Source organism: Danio rerio, chromosome 9 (assembly GCF_052040795.2).
Source record: "Danio rerio strain M-AB ecotype USA chromosome 9, GRCz13ab, whole genome shotgun sequence".
In the NCBI taxonomy this organism is placed as follows: Eukaryota; Metazoa; Chordata; class Actinopteri; order Cypriniformes; family Danionidae; genus Danio; species Danio rerio.
The window spans coordinates 54,591,639-54,614,000 of NC_141029.1; the positions used below are offsets into that span (position 1 = coordinate 54,591,639).

General features: G+C 39.3%; 2 protein-coding genes across 4 annotated transcripts in view; one reads left to right on the forward strand and one right to left on the reverse strand.

Moving 5' to 3' along the window:
* LOC141376228 (SNF2 related chromatin remodeling annealing helicase 1-like) overlaps positions 1-1,998 on the reverse strand; it is a 50,790-nt gene extending 48,792 nt beyond the window's left edge. Inside the window, exon 1 of one of the 2 annotated variants that reach the window (XM_087268475.1) lies at positions 1,831-1,992. The gene's annotated coding sequence lies outside the window, so the exon portion shown is untranslated. Of the gene's footprint in view, positions 1-1,830 lie in introns of both variants that reach the window. The other variant, XM_087268477.1, reaches the window with a different exon arrangement.
* The window catches only part of marchf4b (membrane associated ring-CH-type finger 4b), a 47,169-nt gene continuing 25,953 nt past the window's right edge, over positions 1,147-22,362 (forward strand). Inside the window, exon 1 of one of the 2 annotated variants that reach the window (XR_015498914.1) lies at positions 1,147-2,032. Coding sequence is in view for 1 of the 2 variants with exons in the window: in NM_001030165.1 (NP_001025336.1) it covers positions 1,682-2,032 (351 nt within the window). In the remaining variant the exon portion in view is untranslated. The remainder of the gene's footprint in view (positions 2,033-22,362) is intronic. The other variant, NM_001030165.1, reaches the window with a different exon arrangement.

Sequence of the window (22,362 nt, forward strand, 5' to 3'; positions counted from 1 at the left end):
ACCATTCACCAAACATCTTTAGAAATAGGAAGGTCTTAGCCTACATTTAAATTAATGTATAATATTGCAAAAAGGAAACTACAAAATTACAAAAAATGTGTATGTATATATATAAAAAGAGTGCTGTCGCCTCACAGCAAGAAGGGTCAGTTGACATATATATGGAGTTTGCATGTTCTCCCTGTGTTGGCGTGGGTTTCCTCCAGGTGCTCCGGTTTCCCACACAGTCCAAACAGATGCACTATAGGGGAAGTGGGTAAGCTAAATTGTCCGTAATGAGTAAGAATGTATTGGTGTTTTCCAGTGGTGGGTTGCAGCTGGAAGGGCATCTGCTGCGTAAAACATATGCTGGATAAGTTGGCAGTTTATTTCACTGTGGCGACCCTAGATTAATAAAGGGATTAAGCCGAAAATAAAATAAATTAATGAATAATATTAATAATAATAACAATTATAATAACAATAATAAATAGAATAACAATAACACTAATAAATTAAAAATCTGTGTCTGTTTTAATATAAATCCATATAGACGAGACTTACAATAGCTTAGCATAAAAATATGAGAGGAATTTTAATAATAATAATAATAATAATAATAAATATAAAACAATACTACTAATAAAATAATAACAATAACAACAACAATAATAATATTATTAATTATAAATCTGTGTCTGTTTTAATATAAATCCAGATAAACAAGACTTACGATAGTTTAGCATAAAAAATATAAGAGGAGTTTTAATAATAATATTAATAATAATAATAATAATAATAAATATAAAAACAATACTACTAATAAAGTAATAACAAAAACAACAACAACAACAATAATAATAAATAATAATATTAATAATAAATCTGTGTATGTGGTAACATTAATTCAGATACACAAGACTTATAATAGCCTAGCATAAAAAATATGAGAGGGATTTTAATAATAATAATAATAAATCAATAGTAATAACTATAAAAAGAATACAACTAATAAAATAACAAAAACAACAACAACAACAATAATAATACATTTAATAATAATAATAATAATAATAATAATTAACAGTGAAAAATCTTATAAAATAAAATAAAATAAATAAATAAGTGTCCCTCTCCCCCTCCCGCGTCACTCCGCGCGTGTGACGTGTACGCGCCTGGTAGCTGTCCCGGGAATCAGAGTGCTGAAACCGCAGCATCAGAGTCTCACGCAGAACCGCACGAGGACTGCTCGGATTACACATCCCCGGTGAATTACCCCACAACTCGACGACCAAAGCAAAATAACTGCAACAGAAAACCCTCCGTGCATCAAGCAGCAAACATCACCTGCCGCAGCTAGTGCAAGAGCGCGCGCGCACGAGGTTTTTATGTGCAAATCTACCTGAGGAGATCCAAAAAGGGATGCTTTAACACCTGGAAACCACAACACAGAAGGATGGAATGAATCTTATGGCTTGTGACACCTGTTTACTGTTACTTCATTCGGGATTGTTCACTTATAATGGCACTTAGGCTAATTATTCCCCATTGTTGCTAACTTCTCAATTAGTTTAAGGTGGTTGAACGCATTGTATCAGAAGGAATTTCAATTGCTGTGGAGCACCATGGATTTAATGCATACGCCGTTAAGCGTTTAACTCAACGGAAGCTCCGGTAATTGATCCCGATTCTTTCCCGCTGGATGTTACGCGGTCACGGCATGCTGAAGAGCCGCTGTTGCGTCCTCTTCAGCGACCTCAAGGTGTTTCTGCTCGGGCCACAGGCTCCCACAAGCCCCATGAGCGGACAAGCGAGCAGAAACAGCCCGTATGCATCTGATAACAACAATACCTTGCGCGCACACCGGCTCCGGGACTGGAGCGGCGCGTCCACGGAGGACTCTGCGGGAGCGGACGCGGCCGCAGGCGGATCCGGGTGGACGGGCGCCGCGGCAGAGGAGTTCTCCAGAGACCGCAAAGATGACCGGTTCTCCTTCATCAGCTATGCAGAAGGAACCCCGGTGTGCAGGATATGCTTCCAAGGGCCGGAAAAGGTAGATAGCAAACCCTACAATTCAAGAAAGTTACACACTATACTGTGTAAGGTTGTTTTGGGTCACACTTTATCTTCTAAACTTGTTTCAACAATACAAAACAATGGTCCCACTTTACATTGAGATGGCTAAAGTAATTTGTACTTGAAAGCTCATATTAAAATTCATACACTTATTTCAGTGGCTCAGTGGTTAGCCTCACAGGAAGAAGGTCGCTGGTTCGAGTCATTTCTGTGCGCATGTTCTCCCCGTGTTGGTGTGGGTTTCCGGGTGGTCCGGTTCCCCCCTCAGTCCAAACACTTGCGCTGTAGGTGAATTGAAACTGAATTGGCCATAGTGTGTATGTGAATGAGTGTGTGTGGATGTTTCCCAGTGCTTGGTTGCAGCTGGAAGTGCATCCGCTGTGTAAAACATGCTGGATAAGTTGGCGGTTCATTCCGCTGTGGTGACCCCTGATGAATAAAGGGACTAAGCTGAAGGAAAATGGATGAATCCTTAAGTGGCCGTAAATACTACATGCATCAAAAATAAATACAATATACTTTATGATGTAATAATAATAATGTATAATAAAAATAATAATCAAAAAATGTATACAATATATGCAATGTGTCGTGTTCGGGACAGGTTTGGTGGTATAGGTAGGTTCAGGGTGCGAAGTACAGGGTGGTTTGGGGGGGCTCTTTAATGCTTGATCTCCCTGATGAACATCAAAATAAGATGTATGGGGGGTCTGCCTTTTAATAGTTAAACAGTTTGCTCAGATCTGGATATTAAATAATATTACTAATTAAAATAATCGATACTGGAAATATGGGCATCACGGTGATGCAGTGGGCAGCATAATCGCCTCACAGCAAGAAGGTCGCTGGTTTGAGCCCCGGCTGGCTCAGTTGGCATTTCTGTATGGAGTTTGCATGTTCTCCCCGTGTTGGCATGGGTTTTCTCTGTGTGCTCCGGTTTCCCCCACAGTCTAAACACATGCGCTATTGGGGAATTAAAGAAACTAGGTTGGCTGTAGTGTATTTGTGTGAATGTGAGAGTGTATGAGTGTTTCCCAGTACTGGGTTGCAGCTGGAAAGGCATTCGCTGTGTTAACATATGCTGGATAAGTTGGCGGTTCATTCCGCTGTGGTGACCCCTGATGAATAAGGGGACTAAGCCGAAGAAAAATGAATGAATCAATAAGTCATTTTTTGCAGTTACCACCAGATTAATTCATTGTGTGCTCATTCATTTTGCTTTCGGTTTGCTGGTAACTGCATTAAATGGCAATAGTTTATTTTTTGCAGTGTGGATTTTTTTAAATAAATGTTTTTTTTCTTATTTGAAATCTTTTTTTTTTTTATTGCATTGTACCTAGTTTTGGTCAAAAACTTCATGTGTCTGTTTGAATAATAAAGACAGAAAATTAACCCCGGCATTCATGGGTTCAAAACTTTTCAACTCACAAGCAAAACATTTCATCCTGCAAGCAAAGATTCTAGATGTGCAATAAAAGACAGCAGTAAAGAGAGCAAATTTTTTTGCAATCCAAAATATTTTATTATCATTGACATAAGTTTTAAAATTAAACGTGTTTTTTTATTTGAAATCTTTAATTTTTTAATTACTACATACTTAATTTTTCTTTAAAACGAAATATTTTCAATTGAATAATAAAGAAACAAATCTAGCTCCATACCCCCAGAGTTACTATTACACACTCTCAGAAATAAAGGTGCGCGAGCTGTCACTGGGGTGGTATCTCTTCAAAAGGTGCACATTTGTACTTAAAGGGTCCATATTGGCACCTTAAAATTATATATTAGTACCTAAAAAAATTTAAGACGGACACTTTTGTACTTTTTAGGTACTAATATATACCTTTGAGGTATCCTTTTACGTACAAACTTGTACCGTTTGAAAAGGTACCACCCCAGTGACAGCTCACGTATAACTTTATTTCTGAGAGTGCAGGGACCAAAATCCCCTTTCTTCCCCGGCCTTCACTTTCATCCAAAACACCCCCCCCCATAATCCCACCAAAAATTAATTATAATATTTACATATTTAGAGGAAGAATTAAATGTTTCTGAAAATAACAAACTACAATAAATTGTAAGCACACAAACTCACAGGTACCAAAAACAACAATTTAATGTCCCTACACTGTCATTCATTGGCTTGATCTACTTAATCTATTTAAATATTCATGCGTGGTGCCAGTGGCCACGCCCCCTAATGTATATTTAGATACACTTCAGATTAAAATAACAATCTACTACAAACTGTAAACACACACACACACACACACACACACACACACACACACACGCACACACACACACACACACACACACACACACACACCATAATCAAAAATGTAAAGTCCATATACACTGTCATGCATTGGCTTGTTCAACGTGATTAAATATTCATGGGTGGCACCAGTGGCCACTCCCGCTAATGTATATTCAGATGCACTTTAGATCAAAATAACAATCTACTACAAACTGTAAACGCACACACACGCACACATACCCACCACAAACATCAATGTAAAGTCCATATACACTCATGCATTGGTTTGATCTACTTAAATAAACATCTATAAGTGGCACCAGTGGCCACTCCCCTAATCACAAAGCATTTCAGATAAAAATAACAATCTACTACAAACTGTGCGCGCGCACACACACACACACACACACACACACACACACACACACACACACACAGTACCATGAACAACAATGTAAAGTCCATATTTACTGCCACTCATTGGATTGATATACCTAATTACATATTCATGAGTGCCACCAAAGGCCACTCCCCTAAGCACAAAGCACATTAAATACAAATAACAATCTACTACAAACTGTAAACACACACAAACACACACACACACACACACACACACACACACACACACACACACACACACACACACACACACACACACACACAGACACACACACACACACACACACACACACACACAAACACACACACACACACACACACACACACAGTAATCAAAAATGTCTAGTCCATATACACTGTCATGCATTGGTTTGATCTACATAATTAAATATTCATGAGCGGCACCAACGGTCACTCCCCTAAGCACAAAGCACATTAAATACAAATAACAATCTACTACAAACTGTAAACACACACAAACACACACACACACAAACACACACACACACACACACACACACACACAGTAATCAAAAATGTCTAGTCCATATACACTGTCATGCATTGGTTTGATCTACATAATTAAATATTCATGAGCGGCACCAACGGTCACTCCCCTAAGCACAAAGCAGAAACTTCCAAACTGCCTGATGTTGTTTGTTCAAACACATGGCATGCATATCAAATGTACAAACTATTATTTAGTAAAGTGAAAAACATATGTAAAATTAAACATCGGGGACACTTGCAGGACACTCGCAGGACAGCAGCTTATCAAGTTTTAAACAGGATTCTCATCCTCTTGACCAGTGAATATAAAAGTTTGTTTATGTTTTTTATTTCTAATAAGGAACAGGATTTTATATACAGTGCTCAGCATAACAGATCTCTCTTTTAAATTCATGTTTTCTACAGGATGGTGAACAATAATATATTTGTGCCTGCCAATTACATTAGATTAGCCAGTACCAAAAGCCAAAACTGGAACTAATCTAACTAATTGAAGTATTGGTAAACCCAAATTAATATGTTGGGGGGAAAATATAAAACAGGGCGACACAGTGCCTCAGTGGTAAGCACTATTGCCTCACAGCAAGAAGTTCACTGGTTCAAGTCCAGGCTGGGCCAGTTAGCATTTCTGTGTGGAGTTTGCATGTTCTCCCCGTGTTGGCGTGGGTGTCCTACGGGTGTTCTGGTTTCCCTCACAGTCCAAGCTCATGCAGTAGAGGTGAATTGATGAACTAAGTTGGCCGTAGTGTACACTAGCTTACAAAAGTCTTTCACTTATCCAAGTTTTAAGAACAGCAAATAATAACTTGACTTCTAGTTGATCATTTGGTATCAGAAGTGGCTTATATGAAAGGCAAATACCTCTAGATTATGCTTATTAGGCCACAATAAAATATGATTGGTTATTAATTCTTTAAATAGGACAGTAAGATCTGATTATACAAAAGTCTTGTAACTGAACAGAAATAATGTCCAGTGTAGAATATAAAGTCCTGCTGCAGTGGAGACAGAATGAATATTGTGTCTGACTCCATCATGAGCTTGGAGGACTGCATCCATACATCTCTGACATGACTCAAATCACTGATTAATAAAGTCATCTGGAATGGCAAAGAAAGCGTTCCTGAAGGCCTCCCAGAGTTCATCAGGATTCTTTGGATTCATCTTCATTGCCTCCTCCTCCATTTTACCCCAGACATGCTCAATAATGTTCATATCTGGTGACTGGGCTGGCCAATCCTGGAGCACCTTGACCTTCTTTGCTTTCAGGAGCTTTAATGTGGAGGCTGAAGTATGAGAAGGAGCGCTATCCTGCTGGAGAATTTGACTTTTGTCAGGTGTATGTGTGTGAATGAGTGTGTATGGGTGTTTCCCAGTACTGGGTTGCAGCTGAAAGGGTATCCTCTGTGTAAAACATATGTGGTATAAGTTGGCGGTTAATGTGGTGACTCGAAAATTAAGCCGAAGGAAAATTAATGAAATATTAGAGGAATTGTCTGCTTTTTTTTTCTTTTCTGTCATTTATTTTTCATTTACTGAACTGAATAAGGCAACGCAGTGATAGTGCTGTCACCTCACAGCAAGAAGGTCGCTGGTTTTGAGCCTCGGCTGGGTCATATGGCGTTTCTGTGTGGAGTTTGTATGTTCTCCCTGCGTTCGCGTGGGTCTCCTCCCGGTGCTCCGGTTTCCCCCACAGTCCAAACACATGCGGTACAGGTGAATTGTGTTGGCTAAATTGTCGGTTGTGAATGAGTGTGTATGGATGTTTGCCACAGATGGGTCGCAGCTGGAAGGGCATCCTCTGCGTAAAACATGTGCTGGATAAGTTGGCGGTTCAGTCCGACTCCAAATAAATAAGCTAAGCCGAAACAAAAATAAATGAATGAACTGCATGAAACGATTATTCGGGTTTACTACTTTTTTTAAGGTTAGTGGTTGTAAACAATGTATATGGGTTGAGTTTAAACCATAGACTGTAAAATATATGGATGTAGTGTCCGTGACGTCACCCATAGGTTTCTGAAGAGCGCAAAAGAAGCCACAAGTAGGCGTGGCCAACCGTCGCCATTTTGTTCGCGCGTCATCGCACTCATGGCGGGATACCAAACAAGGGCAAAGAGGCGGAGAGTGAGCGGAGCTACAGACACTGCTGGCATTTTGCTTGGACCTGCCTCAGACACACTTTACTTTGGGAGAACACTTAATACTTTATCACCTGCGACTCGTTTGTGTTCTGACCACATGTGCTTGGTTGTATACTATATCAATAAAGTGTTTAGTCTTTTAAAAACACTGCTGTAATACATTAAGCCACTAAACATTGTTCTTATGACGTTTTTCAACAGGAGGAAAACGCGAATTACTTCCAAACACTTCAGATATAGTCTGTGTTAGTTAATGTAAGACTATTGATGAAATCCAGCATAACACTGTATGATAACACTTCAGATAACTTTACTCACATTGTAAACGGAGGCCGCGTGAATGGTTTGTGAGCACAATCAAGTGCACACAGCATCCCATATCATCTGATAATTGTAGGAAATAATCCCAAAAGGCAGCTGACTGTGTAAAGCCACATAAAACAAAACAAAAATATGATGAATATGCCGAAATCAGTGACTAATCTGCCGGAGTCAGCTGAGGTGAAGTGACGATGACAGCGAGACCTAGCTGTCAATCAAGTGGCCACGCCCTTAATTATGCAAACTTAATATAACCTAATATAAAGGAAACTGATGAGTTATAAAAAAATTCACCCCCTCACAGTTGTCATGAAGGATAATATTAGCTTTATTAACCAAAATCGTTCTTTGTATCAGGCTGTAAACACCTTTTTTCTGCTGTAAAGTTGGCCATTGTAACAGTGGGCTCAATTAAACTTTGCTCTGTTATGGAGCCAGAACTAGCGGAATTTCAATGAATTGCAGTTTCAGTTACTTCCGTATTGGCCTCCTGAGGGAGAGCGGGAGGTTGCCGCTTGGTTTAAAGAAACAAACGAATGTTAGTAATGTTCAGCTTAATTTGTTTGTTTAAATTCAACCCATATCAATTGTTTGCAACCGCTTGCCTTAAAATAAATTGAGTAAATCTAATGAATCGTTTTTTCAGTGTGTATATTTGATTAATTTGCTGATCTTAATATATTATTTAAAACGCTTTGGCAGTACTGTACAAAATGTCTAGACAGCAAAATAACTTTACCTGCAGAGAAAGAGAGAGATTCAATTGAAAAATAAATCTTCAAATTCAAATGTTCTGATGGGGTGAGGCAGTGGCGCAGTAGGTAGTGCTGTTGCCTTACAGAAAGAAGGTTGCTGGGTCGCTGGTTCGAACCTCGGCTCAGTTGGTGTTTCTGTGTGGAGTTTGCATGTTCTCCCTGCCTTCGCGTGGGTTTCCTCCGGGTGCTCCGGTTTCCCCCACAGTCCAAAGACATGCGGTACAGGTGAATTGGGTAGGCTAAATTGTCCGTAGTGTGTGTGTGAATGTGTGTGTGGATGTTTCCTAGAGATGGATTGTGGCTGGAAGGGCATCTGCTGCGTAAAAACTTGCTGGGTAAGTTGGCGGTTCATTCCGCTGTGGCCACCCCGGATTAATAAAAGGACTAAGCCGACAAGAAAATGAATGAATGAAAACGTTCTGATATTTTCTAAGAGTCGCTGTTTAAATTAACCTCCTGTTTGTAAGGTCATGACCGCACGGTCAGCAGTGGAGTATTTACTCTTCTTAACGCTCCTTGTTTTAGTGGGAAAACTCAGAGCAGCCCTCATGAATTATTCATAAGCATATGCAAATTGCTTCCACTTCAAAAAACCGACTTCACCCAAAGGGACGATGATTCACCACAATTTACAACAGAACGACATTTATATCACGCTTGTTTCACTGATACGTTTGAGCTCGAGCCAAGTCAGAGCAAATGAAAAACTGATGTGTTATGGCGCACAAACTGTTCTGAAGTCAGCCTGGTGTTACCTGAGATGATCCTCACCTGTGCTGAAAGACAGAAACCTAAGATGCATCCATTACTTTCCTCCTCTGAGTGTTATAAGGGTCCATCAAATCAACGTGGATATTTCATATTTCTCTATTGAATGCTGCAGTGTTTGTTTATTAATTATTCATGCATGGATACACATTATTAGTATTTATTTGTATTATTTATGTGTGCTCATAATCTGAAATCAAAATAACTTTTTCTACAACATGTCTTCTCTGATTGGTGGCTGAGAACGGGGTCGGTCTGTCAATCACATGGGATCCACCAATAGAAAAGCACTACCATCTAGTCAAATCCACGTGGACAAAATCAAGCCCCGCCCTTTATGTTTGTTCCAGAAGTTGTGTAACTCAGATAGAGGTTACAATATTAGGGGGAAACCCATTTCATTATTCATTTAAAATGCTGAAGAGAAGACCGGGGCTAGTTGTCACACAACTATAAGACAGAAGATTTGAAATATACAATGCTTTTTTAGTACTTTAATGAATATTACTATATCTACTGATTAAAACAATAAATAAATAAATTAATAAATAAATTTTATAATTAATTAATTAATTAAATAGGTACAAGGAATACTGTTTATTTATGTTAGCTCAAGTTCATTATTCCATTAACAGAAAAAAATAAGTTAATATATACATATACACTCACCGGCCACTTTATTAGGTACACCTGTCAAACTGCTCATAAACTCAAATTTCTAATCAGCCAATCACATGGCAGCAACTCAATACATTTAGGCATGTAGACAAGGTCAAGACAATCCGCTGAAGTTCAAAGCGAGCATCAGAATGGGGAATAAAGGTGATTTCAGTGACTTTGAACATGGCATGGTTGTTGGTGCCAGACAGGCTGGTCTGAGTATTTCAGAAACTGCTGATCTACTGGGATTTTTACGCACAACCATCTCTAGGGTTTACAGAGAATGGTCTGAAAAAGAGAAAATATCCAGTGAGTGGCAGTTCTGTGGGCGCAAATGCCTTGTTGAGGCCAGAGGTCAGAGGAGAATGGCCAGACTGGTTCCAGCTGATAGAAAGGGAACAGTAACTCAAATAAGCACTCGTTACAACCGAGGTCTGCAGAAGAGCATCTCTGAACACACAACACGTCCAACCTTGAGGCGGATGGGCTACAGCAGCAGAAGACCACACCGGGTGCCACTCCTGTCAGCTAAGAACAGGAAACTGAGGCTACAATTCACATTTCCTTTTCTAGGCACTCAAAGTGCTTTACACAATGGGGGGGAATCTCCTCATCCATCACCAGTGTTCAGCATCCATCTGGATGACGCGAAGGCAGCCATTTTGCGCCAGACTGCACACCACACACCAGCTGATTGGTGGAGAGGAGACAGAATGATGATATGCCAATCAATAAATGGGGAGGGTTAGAAGGCCATGATACACACTCATACACCACGGCCAATTTATTTTCTTCAATTCACCTATTGCACCCAGAGGAAACCCTCACGAACAAGGGGAGAACATGCAAACTCCACACAGAAATGCCAACTGGCCCAAACGGGACTCGAACCAGTGACCTTCTTGCTGTGAGGTGACACTGAGCCACCATTCTGCCTACTTTAAACAGTTTTATTTTATTTAGCTGGCTTGTTGAATGCTTGATTCTCATTGGCTGATGAGCATTCTAAGCTGTGCAGTTATTTTCAGATAAACACACAGCTAAAGTAGTTCCGGCAGGTTTTGACTGGCACTTTACAGCTCTATATTACTACGCTGAATGATTTGAGTGATTTCACAGCTACAACAGTCAAAAATCACATCAAAACACAACAGAAAGCTTTGGAGAAGATGTGGGAGAAACTAGTGCTACACACAGGAGCAGTCTGAGGACACAAACCTGACAAATGTCTGAAATACAACAGGTTAGGTTTGGGAACCATATAGGATCAATAACTGACTCTAGTTTGTTAAATTATCAGAAAATAATGCGCAGCCAATAAGTAACGACCACATCAACACCTCAGGTCTACATTCATTCATTCATTTTCTTTTCGGCTTAGTTCCTTTATTAATCTGGGGTCGCCACAGAGGAATGAACCGCCAACTTATTGGGAAACACCTATACACACTCATTCACACACACTCATACACTACGGCCAGTTTATTCTATTCAATTCACCTATAGCACCCAGGGGAAGCCCACAAGAACACGGGGAGAACATGCAAACTCCACACAAATGCCAACTGGCCCAGCCGAGACTCGAACTAGTGACCTTCTTGCTGTGAGGTGACACTGAGCCACCATTCTGCATACTTTAAACCGTTTTTTTTTTTATTTAGCTGGGTTGTTGAATACTTGATTCTGATTGGCTGATGAGCATTCTAAGATGTGCTGTTATTTTCAGATAAACACACAGCTAAAGCAGTTCTGGCAGGTTTTGACTGGCGCTTTACAGCTCTATATCGCTACGCTGATGGCTGTTGGGGAGATGTGTGAAAAACTAGTGCTACACACAGGAGCAGTTTGAAGACAAAAACCTGACAAATGTCTGAAATTCAACATCTAAACAGTGACTTTAGGTTTGGGAACAATCAGTAACTGAATCTAGTTTGTTAAATTATCATAAAATAATGCACACCCAAGATGTAACGACCACACCACCAAACTCAGGTGTTAATTTATTGGTAACACTTTATAATAACCACACACTATGAATCATTTATTAAGCGTTAGCATCTAGTGCATTCATTATTTATTAAGCATTAACTCTACATTAATAAGCTTTAGTTAGTAAGCAGTTTATAACTGCAGCTACAAATGCTTTATTATTGACTTACAAACACATTTAAAATGTGGTTAATAATTGTATTTTCATACTCTGTTAATGATTTGCTTTCCATTACTAAATTAAGTATCACATTATTTACAAACCATTTGTATTTATAAGTAGTTAAGGGTTTTTTAAAACTAATATAATAAAAATCATATTAAAAGCAAATATCATAATGATATAAAAATCAACACAATTCTTGAGTTTTTTTAGGACAACTTAATTGTTTTATGTTCAGTCCTCTGAAGTTTTATGTTGTAGACCCTCTCCAGTTCTGTCAGGTCAGATGGTAAACATTAGTGGACAGCCATATTAGGTCTCTCCAGAGATGCTCAATTGGGTTTAAGTCAGGGCTCTGGCTGGGCCATTCAAGAACAGTCACAGAGTTGTTGTGAAGCCACTCCTTCCTTATTTTAGCTGTGCACTTAGTGTCATTAGCCCCTTTCACACATACAGACCTTTCCGGAAAATTACTGGCAATTTTCTGGAAAGGTGTGTATGTGTGAACAGGCCCTTTTTGAAAATACCTGTAAATTCGTTCTGGCTATTTTCCGGAAAGAGAAGTTGTAACATTACCGGTAATTTGCCGGAATGCTGCGCTGTGTGAATGCAGAAGGAAGATTACCGGAAAAAGCGCGTCCACGTCTAGAACGTGCTGACGTGAGACGTCTGCTTTAGCCTATCAGAACAGTCAGACGCATTTACGTCCGCGCGGTTCATGAGAATAAAAGCCTTTGAATATTTTCCCAGACACATTTAGCTGCTAGAAGTTAGTCAGATCACGTTTATATGTTCATCTTAATGCCAACTGTGTAAATAATCATCGATAAGATGCTTATGATAAGCCGCTGTTTGTTTACCTTCAAGCTTTGCGTGTGCCTGTGAAACAGCCTGTGAGCGCCTGCACACGCACATATTATGAACATCTCGACATGCGAAAGTGATCCTCCATATGTTTTCATCGAAGTGGTTCACAATACTGATCATCCACAGAGTTTGTAATGTAGTCAAATGTTTACTAATACAAGCGCAGCCGTTTAAAGCTTATTTGTGGTGAATGATGTCAGAATTTACCGGTATTTTGGAATGGATGTGTGAACGGTCTTTTCTGGAAAAATTCCGTAACGTCCTCGCCTGTGTGAACAGCGCTTTTTTGAATATACCGGTAAAGTCGTTCCGGAAATTTTCCGAATATTTACCGGTATCACTGTGTGAAAGGGGCTATTATCTTATTGAAAGGTAAACCTTCGGGCCAGTCTTAAAACTTAAAATTTTACTTAAAACAAACGTAAAATTTGTAAAAGCAATTAAGTTAACTTAATCAATTTGTGCTGGGACAACATGAAGGAATTGTGTGGAACCCTGCATTCTTTACAGTGTACGCTAGTATATTTACTATATATTTATCTGAGAGATCAAATCTGCTCTTTTGTGTTTTTTGTGTGGGGAGATACAGCCGATGTTTTTCAGATATACGGCGTGATAGAGAGACCTGTCCAGATGAAGGACATCGCTTTGATTTTCCGTCTTTTATCTCCGTCTGACTGATTCACGCCTGTTTTTTCTGCTGGTTCAGCGTTCGTGTTTATCGAGCCGCTGACAGATGCTGTGAAAACATCCTGCTTGAATGTGTGGCTCTGAGTAATACAGCGCTCGCTAATGCATTCCTGCATCTTTGACTAGTGTAATTGTTTCCAAATGCAATGATTGCTCACGTCACATTGCGTTGTCCAGACATCTTCATCTTTACAAATGCAGATTGGATCTGAAAAGCACAGGGGATGAGTTCTGGTTCAGTGCAAGTTTACCAAATGCGTTTTTTCTTTTACCTGTCATGTTCACAGAGGATTGATATAACATTTTAACATTTTAATTTAATATTGAATATTAAATTAATATTTCTCAAAGGTGTGAATTAAGATTACTTTTATTGTAAATAATGCAAACACTTTAGAATTAAGGTTAAAGGCCCTATAAGGTGCAAGATGTGTTTGGTTTGATTTGTTGCTATTTACAGATCAGCACAACAGTAATTTTTACGTATTGCACAGAGATGCAAAAGTCAAGAAAATCACGGAAAGGATGGGGAAAGGGGGGTGGGGGGGTGGTGCTGTGATGGTCGAGAAAGTCACAAAAATTTGGGGTGGGGTGGGGGGTGGTTGGTGGGGTGATGGTCGCGAGAACACGTTGGAGGTTGGGGAGGGCTTTCCGTTTCAAAACCGCCCAGAATTTCTACACCCGCAGAGGGTGGACTGGCCATCTGGCAATTCTGGCAAATGCCAGAAGGGCCGGACCATTTTTTAAAATGTGGGCCGGTCAGTTTTTTTATTTATTTATTTATTTATTTTATATTATTTTTTGTATGTATTGTTTTTACATGCAGGCAGCTTTTATCTCGTCCAAGATGTGAATATTTAGGGGAGGCAGTGGCGCAGTAGGTAGTGCTGTCGCCTCACAGCAAGAAGGTCGCTGGTTCGAACCTCAGCTCAGTTGGAGTTTCTGTGTGGAGTTTGCATGTTCTCCCTGCGTTCGCGTGGGTTTCCTCTGAGTGCTCCGGTTTCCCCCACGGTCCAAAGACATGTGGTACAGGTGAATTGGGTAGGCTAAATTGTCCGTAGTGTATGAGTGTGTGTGTGGATGTTTCCCAGAGATGGGTTGCAGCTGGACAATTTCTAGTCAGCTTAGTCCCTTCATTCCGCTGAGGCGACCCCGGATTAATAAAAGGACTAAGCCGACAAGAAAATGAATAAATAAACAAATTCGGTTGGAAGGGTGAGAAAACTCAGAAACTGGTTGTGAGAACGGAGATGTCTGCTTAATCATGCCAGTCTGTCAGATAAAATTGTTTAAAACACCTTGAATGGTAGCGGTTCCATGCGAGGAGGCCGCACGGCAGCTGAATCTGATCTGTCTGATAAAATAGACAGTTTCCCCGGCTTAGATAAAACTGTGGTATTTGTTCCTTAGTTAGTTAGGCCTTTTGGCAAATGTCTTAATTAAGTTTAGCTGTTTTAAAAAGCGTTTACTTATCTAAATTTAAACAATAGCTATCTGTATCTTTTAGTGTGTGAAAAGACCGCCAGCAAAACTAAAGCCAATAGATTTCTTTACCCTTGTCCCACCATTCAAGTACATACACGCTTTATAGGTTAATTTTGTTTCTGTAATAATTTTTTCCTGGTAATAATTTTATTTTCTTCTCTCCACTTCCTTTTTACATGTCATTCTGTTTTGTTTCTTATTCCATCAGCCTGGCTGAGATTTCTTTATTGTTTTTTTGATGGTGCTGTATTATTGCTATATTGTTTGCTAGTGTTTGGGTGCATGTTCTAGTTAGTATAAGGTAATAACACCAAGATAAGTTAGTTAACATATATACATGATGTACACTATTTGGTGTTGTTTTTACAAAAACGTCTATAAATAAAGCACACCTTCTCGTTCTTTCTTGCCTTGTCAATACATCGTAGTGTATACTGTTTAATAATCAATTTAAATGATGTAATAAAGCTGCATTAATTCCCGCCCTCTCATGGTAGGTAAGCACAGTACGTACAGCCGTGCGGCTGCAGCCATCACTGAGTTCTGCAACAAATATACTTATTGTTGTTGGATGGCATTAACTTAAATTCCTACCTCAATATTTGTGACATTAGTGAAGTTTCACAAAGTAATTTTGAGAGGAGCATGTGATATGATTGACCCAGCGGGTCTCTACAATCAATCTACAATCATTAGTTAGTCAATCAGATTAATCCAACCTCACTATAAGTAGCTTAGAAAAAAAATACTCCCTAATCTTCGTTTTCCGATGAAACCCCCCATCCACACGTTCTCCAACTTTCTTTCTTTACCACGGGGAGCTCTCGAGAACTACCTGATCTCGTACTCCCCTTACATGCTCAATCAAACAGGCGGGAGCCCAGGGCTCAATTATCTCCGAGCATAGGGTTCTCTCCTGAGACAGCATGCCAAAGCTGCTATCATTTGTCAAACGATATCCGAGTGTGAACTCTTGAAATGAGTAATTAATTAAAAGTGAAAATTGTAAATGCTACATCATATTTTACCAAAAAAGTAAGGTGTATTGCATATTGAAATAATTTTCATGCATCTAAATGACAGTGTTGTTGTTGTTTGTTTTTTGGTCGTCACATGACCCCTAAAAAGCGCGCTCCCTGCTGCTGTCACCTTTGCTTTTGAGATTCAGTTTCAGCAGAAATTCATGCGCCTAAAAAACAGTGGCATCTCCAAAAACACTTCACATATATACAGTCAAAACAAATCCAGGTTTATACTGAATAATTCATGCAACTGCAAAAACACAAGTGTTTTTTTCACCTCCGTGCCTTTTACTGTGCCCTCGATATTAACTTGCAACTTACGCTGAACCCGAACGATTCCTTTCATCTGTTTCCCCCTCATCTTTCAGACCTGCAGAGACACAAACTGAGAAAAGAGAGAGAGAAACGTTCAGTCACACATTTTCACAGTTTGCTTTTAACATTTCTACACCCGCTTGAGCATTTCGAGTTCATGTGGGAGCATACGCTCTAGTGTTGTTTTAATCCAGCATTGGGTCAAATATGGACAAACCCACTGAAAAATAAATCAACCAAATGTCAGGATACGACCAGTGGTGTAAAGTAGCAGATTACAAATACTCAAATTACCGTAATTGAGTAGTTTTCTCAGGATTTGTACTTTACTAATGCCGAGTTCAGACTGCAGGACTTTCATAGTAGTCGTGACACAGATGTTTTCACACTGCATGACTATCTGGGCTTACGTTTCGTCGCTGCTTTGTTTACACTGCAAGATGAATCGGCAACAGGGGCTTTCACATTGCATGACTTTACTATAGGAAGAATCGCCGACAACTTCGTCCAAACTACGTCTCACAGCCAAAAATACGTAGTATATCTTTTCTTATTAACTACATAACAAGAAAGAAGCCTTTAAAGGGGTAGAAAATTTACATATTTGCTCACCTGAGTTTGAAGGGAATGAGCACTTTGTCCTCAACTATCTTTTTTAGCTTTCTGTATGAACCATCAAACAGACACGGGTGCTCCTGTCAAACCTCCACTAGTTTTTCCTCCATTTCATGGGTCCAAATAAACCGAAGATGAATGCTTTTAACTTCTCCCTCAACCTCCAGCTGGCCTGCAGGTACACACACACACACAAGAGAATGCTGCTCTCTCATTGGCTGTAGGCGATCGCTGATGTTATTTTCAGTCAAAACTCATTTCACATGGCATGATTTGAATCGCCGGCTGCTCCATTTATTCAGCACGCCAAACATCTCACAGGCATCGGCGACTCATCGGGGATTCTCTCAGATCGCGTCTTAGTTAATACTGTGTGATTGTCACTCACATGCACGAGCACCGACTTGCCTGTGATTTCATTTGTCAGCGATTTCTCAAAACCTGTCGGCGAGTCAAAGTCGGGGCTAAAATCATGCAGTCTGAACTAGGCATAAGTAGTTTTAAACATGTTTACTTTTACTTTCCCCTGAGTACATTTGTAGTGCTGTATCGGTGCTTTTACTCCACTACTTTCCTTCATCCTGCAGTCACGACTTTATTTTTTTCTTGTCTATGGGGATTAGAAAAATCAGTCCTGTGATTCCTGTCCAATCAAATCACACATAAAGGTAAATCACATCATAATGAACCTCAAGACATGGTGATTTATAATTGCAGCAAACTGTTTGGAAGCATTGAAAGTGTCCAAGAAGATGTCCAAAATCTTTACATGCATTGACCCAGAGACTGTTTAGATGCACGTCACTGATGAGAAGATGACGGATGTTTACTGTATGATAACCTTAATGGCCTTAAACACCCAGCAGGCACAAGACATCAACATGACGCCAGATTGACATTGTACCTCAATGTCGTGGGGATGTTGCATTTTGTTTGGAAATGAAAATTAGGTTGATGTTAGAACTCAACGTCAGTTTGGCATTAATCAACCAAATATCAACATCAAATGATGTTGCAGCTTGACGTTGTGTGGACGTTACCACTATGGCGTCTATCAGATGTTAGATTTTGGTTGCCATAACTGATAAATAAATGTCAGTATTTGACGTCAATATGACGTTGGTTTAAGATGCTGGCTTGACACTGGATTTGGGTCACTTTCCAACACAACCTAAAATTAACCAAATATCAACGCCACTTGACGTCATTATTGGACATGTTACGAACCCCAGTTTTTAAGGCTCGTCTAGGGAAGGGGTTAGCAAAATAAAAGGACACAGAAACCAGAATTACAATTCTTTATTTATTTAGAGACCAGAAGATACGTGTCCTATTTAATTAAGGTGGCAACAGAAATATAAATCATTAATTAAACAATATCCAAGTCAAAGCAATTACTTAAACAAACAAACAAAACATAAATCATAAAGAAAATATAGATAAAAAAACATAGATCAAAGAAACGGCACAACACCAGCATGGCTCCTCAACAGCGGCTGCACAAGATGCGCACAGAAGTTTCGGACCTTCATCAGGACAAGATACGGAGAGATTCTCAGCAAGTACGGGTCACACTCTCCAAAGAGAGACAAGATCGCGAGGATCAGTCAGACTCACTGGAAATCAAGAGCCACCCCGACACACACTCAGCTTCAGCTTATAAAGGCAACAAGCCGAATTAGCGGCAGGTGCAAGGCGGAGCCAGCCTTAAAGAAAAGAAAAAGCAATTAGTAAAACAATCTCCACCACAACACAAAATTACGGAGAATAATAATAAAGAAGGAAGGCTAAATAAAGAATAAACCGTGACAGACAATAAAATAACAATGTCCTTAGATGCTGGCTAGACATTGAATTTAGGTCACCTGGCATCACAACCTAAATCTAACCTAATATTAACGTCTTATGATGTTGTGTGTCTGGTGGGCAATAACTAAATGCACTACAGAATGTTACGTTTACACACACATGCAGAAATTAAATGGAAACGCATTATCTTTTCACAGCGTAATTCTCACTACTCTTGAGTACTTTTGAAAGCTCTACTTTTTACTCATACTTTGAGTAATATTAACAACAGATACCTTTACTCTAATGCAGTACATTTTTTCAAGTTCTTTTACTTGAGTATGATTTTTCAGTACTCTGTCCACCACTGATTACGACAAGGGTGTCTCTATTGGATTGAAGTCAGATGATTGACTGGGCCATTCCACAGCTTGATTTTCTTTCTCTGAAAGCATTTGTGAGATTTATTGGCTGTGTTTTGGATCATTATCTTCCTGAAATGTTCACCCTGGTTTCATCTTCATCCTCCTGCTAATGTAAATGTTGAACTGAAGCAGCGGATATTCATTTACACTGAGGAAGGGCAGAGGGATGCTAAAGAACTACTTAGAGATTTCAGCTGCTGTCTGGTCTTTTACTGCTAAACTACATCTTCGTTTCTTCATGTGTTCAATACTATTTCCCTGTGTAATTTCATTATATTAAGCAGAACATAATTTGTAGACTAATTAGTTTTGGTGTTTTTTTTTTCATATATTTACATCTGGTGGAAATTACAAGTCAACAGCACCTTTAGAAATATGTTTTCTGAGAAAAATGTTGACATGTTCAATATTTATTTCCCTCACTGTATATATTTAAAATATTACATTTATCAATCATGCATTTTTAATAGACTTGCTGACATATTTGCAGAATATTTAATGCAAATAGCCACTAAAATTAAAATGCATGGACCAGAATTGCATTTTTGTCATTATTTTAGGCCATGCATATACAGTGGATACCAGAAGCTTACATACACTGTATAAAAAGGCACATAACCATTTTAAAAAGTCAGATGTTAATGTGACTAAACCTTTTCTCTTTTAGGTAAGTTAGGATTATCAAATGTGTTCCTGTTCTGCTTAATAGCAGAATAATGAGAGAGATATGTTTTGAGAAATTGTTATAACTTTTATTGAAAGTCAAGTTTACATACAATAAGATTATTCTGCCTCTGAAAGCTCAGATGATGGTGTCAAGGTTTTGGAAGTTTCTGATTGGCTAATTGACAACATTTGAGTTAATGTAAAGCACAACTGTAGAATAGTATTTAAGGAAAAGCTCAAACACACTGCTTCCTTGTGTGCCAACATGGGAAAATCAACAAGCCAGAATCAACAACAAAGCCAGATTACAATTTGCTGAATTAAACTGGGAAAAAGACTAATATTGGAGACATGTCCTGCCCAGGTAGGAGGCGACGTTCTCGCGACCTTGAGCAACGTTCCCTGAAAGTTACCTAAAGGTAATGAAAGTCCAGAACCTTTACAGAACATTGGGGATGTTCTTAAAACGTTCTCTTTTAGTCATAAAATAACGTTCCCAGTATGACTTGAGGAGGATGTTCTGTTTTGGTCATTCTATGGTCACATAATAATGTTACGAAGAGAACCTTTCTAACATTAACAGAACGTTTTCACATGGTCCTCCACAGAAAATAACATTCTGTGAAGGTCCCCAAAATAACGTCCCCCACACCTTTAAAGAATTCCACATCTTGAACTTTTGGGAATGTTACTAGACAAGGGCCTTAACACCAACAAGGACGTTATAAGAACGTTCTGAGAATGTCACATTTTCCAATAAAGTTTGGTCCCCTAAACATTCTGAGAATGTTCTAAATGTTCTGTAAAGGTCCCCTAAATAAGGTCCTCCACACCTTTAAAGAAATCAACATCATGACCTTCTCAGATTGTCCTGGGAACGTTACTAGAGAACGTCCTTAACACCGCCAGGGATGTTATGAGAACGTTCTGAGAACGTCACAATTTCCAAAAAAGTATGTTCCCCTAAACATTCTGAGAACATTCTGAATGTTCTGTAAAAGTCCCCTAAATAACATCCTCCACACCTTTAAAGAACTCAACATCGTGACCTTCTCAGAATGTTCTGGGAACTTCATATTTCTAGCTGGGTGTGCTCTGATGGAGCTAAGATTGAACTGTTTGGCCATAATGACCAGTGTTACATTTAGAGGGCAAAGGGGAAAGCGCACAAGCCTAGAAACACCATCCCAACTGTGAAGTATGGGGGCGGCAGCATCATGTTGTGTGGCTGTTTTGCTGCAGGAGGGACTGGTCCACTTCACAGCATAGATGGCATCATGAAGAAAGAACATTATGTAGAAATACTGAAGCAACATCTCAAGACATCAGCCAGAAAATTAAAACTTGGCCACAAATGGGTCTTCCAAACAGACCATGAGCCTAAGCATACTGCCAAATTAGCTCAAATGTGCTTTAAGGACAACAGAGTGAATGTTTTGGAGTGGCCATCACAAAGCCCTGAGCTCAATCCTATAGAAAATTAGTGGGCAGAGTTGAAAAAGCTTGTGCGAGCAAGACAGCCAACAAATCTGACTCGGTTACAGCAATTCTGTCAGGAGAAATGGGCCAAAATTACTGCCAACTATTGTGAGAAGCTTGTGGAAGGATCCCCAAAACATTTGACCAAAGTTATACAGCTTAAAAGCAAAGCTGAAAAAATACCAAGAAAATGTGTGTAAACTTTTGATGTCTAGAAATTAGAAAATTCTCAAAAAAATAAATAAATCTCTCATTATTCTGGTATTTAGCAAATGTAAATCATTAAGGTAATCCTAACAGACCTAAAATAGTAAACGTTTAGTATAATTTACCATCAGACATTTAAAAAAAAATTTTTTTGAGTGTATGTAAACTTCTGGTTTCAACTGAAATAACGTACAATCATTTCTTGAATAAAGAGATTCAGGAGCAGCATAAAGACAAATGGCCAGCACAGCTCTTCTGGAAGCCTTTATGGCCACAGCGGATAAGGACGCATTATTTAGCATGCAGTAATCCTGTGTAGGCACGACTCTCTGCATGCACAATAACACAGGTCTACACTCCACTTCTCTGCCACATTACATTCACATCACACTCAATGGAGGCCCAAATGCTCAACGTCCCTCCAGCAAGCCAATGATGGAAAATGCTATTTCAGAAGGGCTTAGGGCTGCGCTTATGTGCCGTCTTTTGTTGTGCGCTACATTCGTGCATCATTAGGAGTCAAAGGCAGACCCTTTCCTGGCATATATTTTGTTATTTATGACAGATTCAATTCACTTGGCCTCTTTAGAGCAGCGGGAATGTTGCTGAAAAGTGGAAGTGGTTTGCAAAGTAGAGTGCTAGGCTTTCAAATCGCCTCAGATAGCATGTAATAAGTATAAATGTGAAGGACGCAAACATATACATGTGCAAAATTATTAGCTCAGGTTTTTGTTCGTACTACTTAGGGCTTTCCTTTTATTTCATCACAAGCAGAT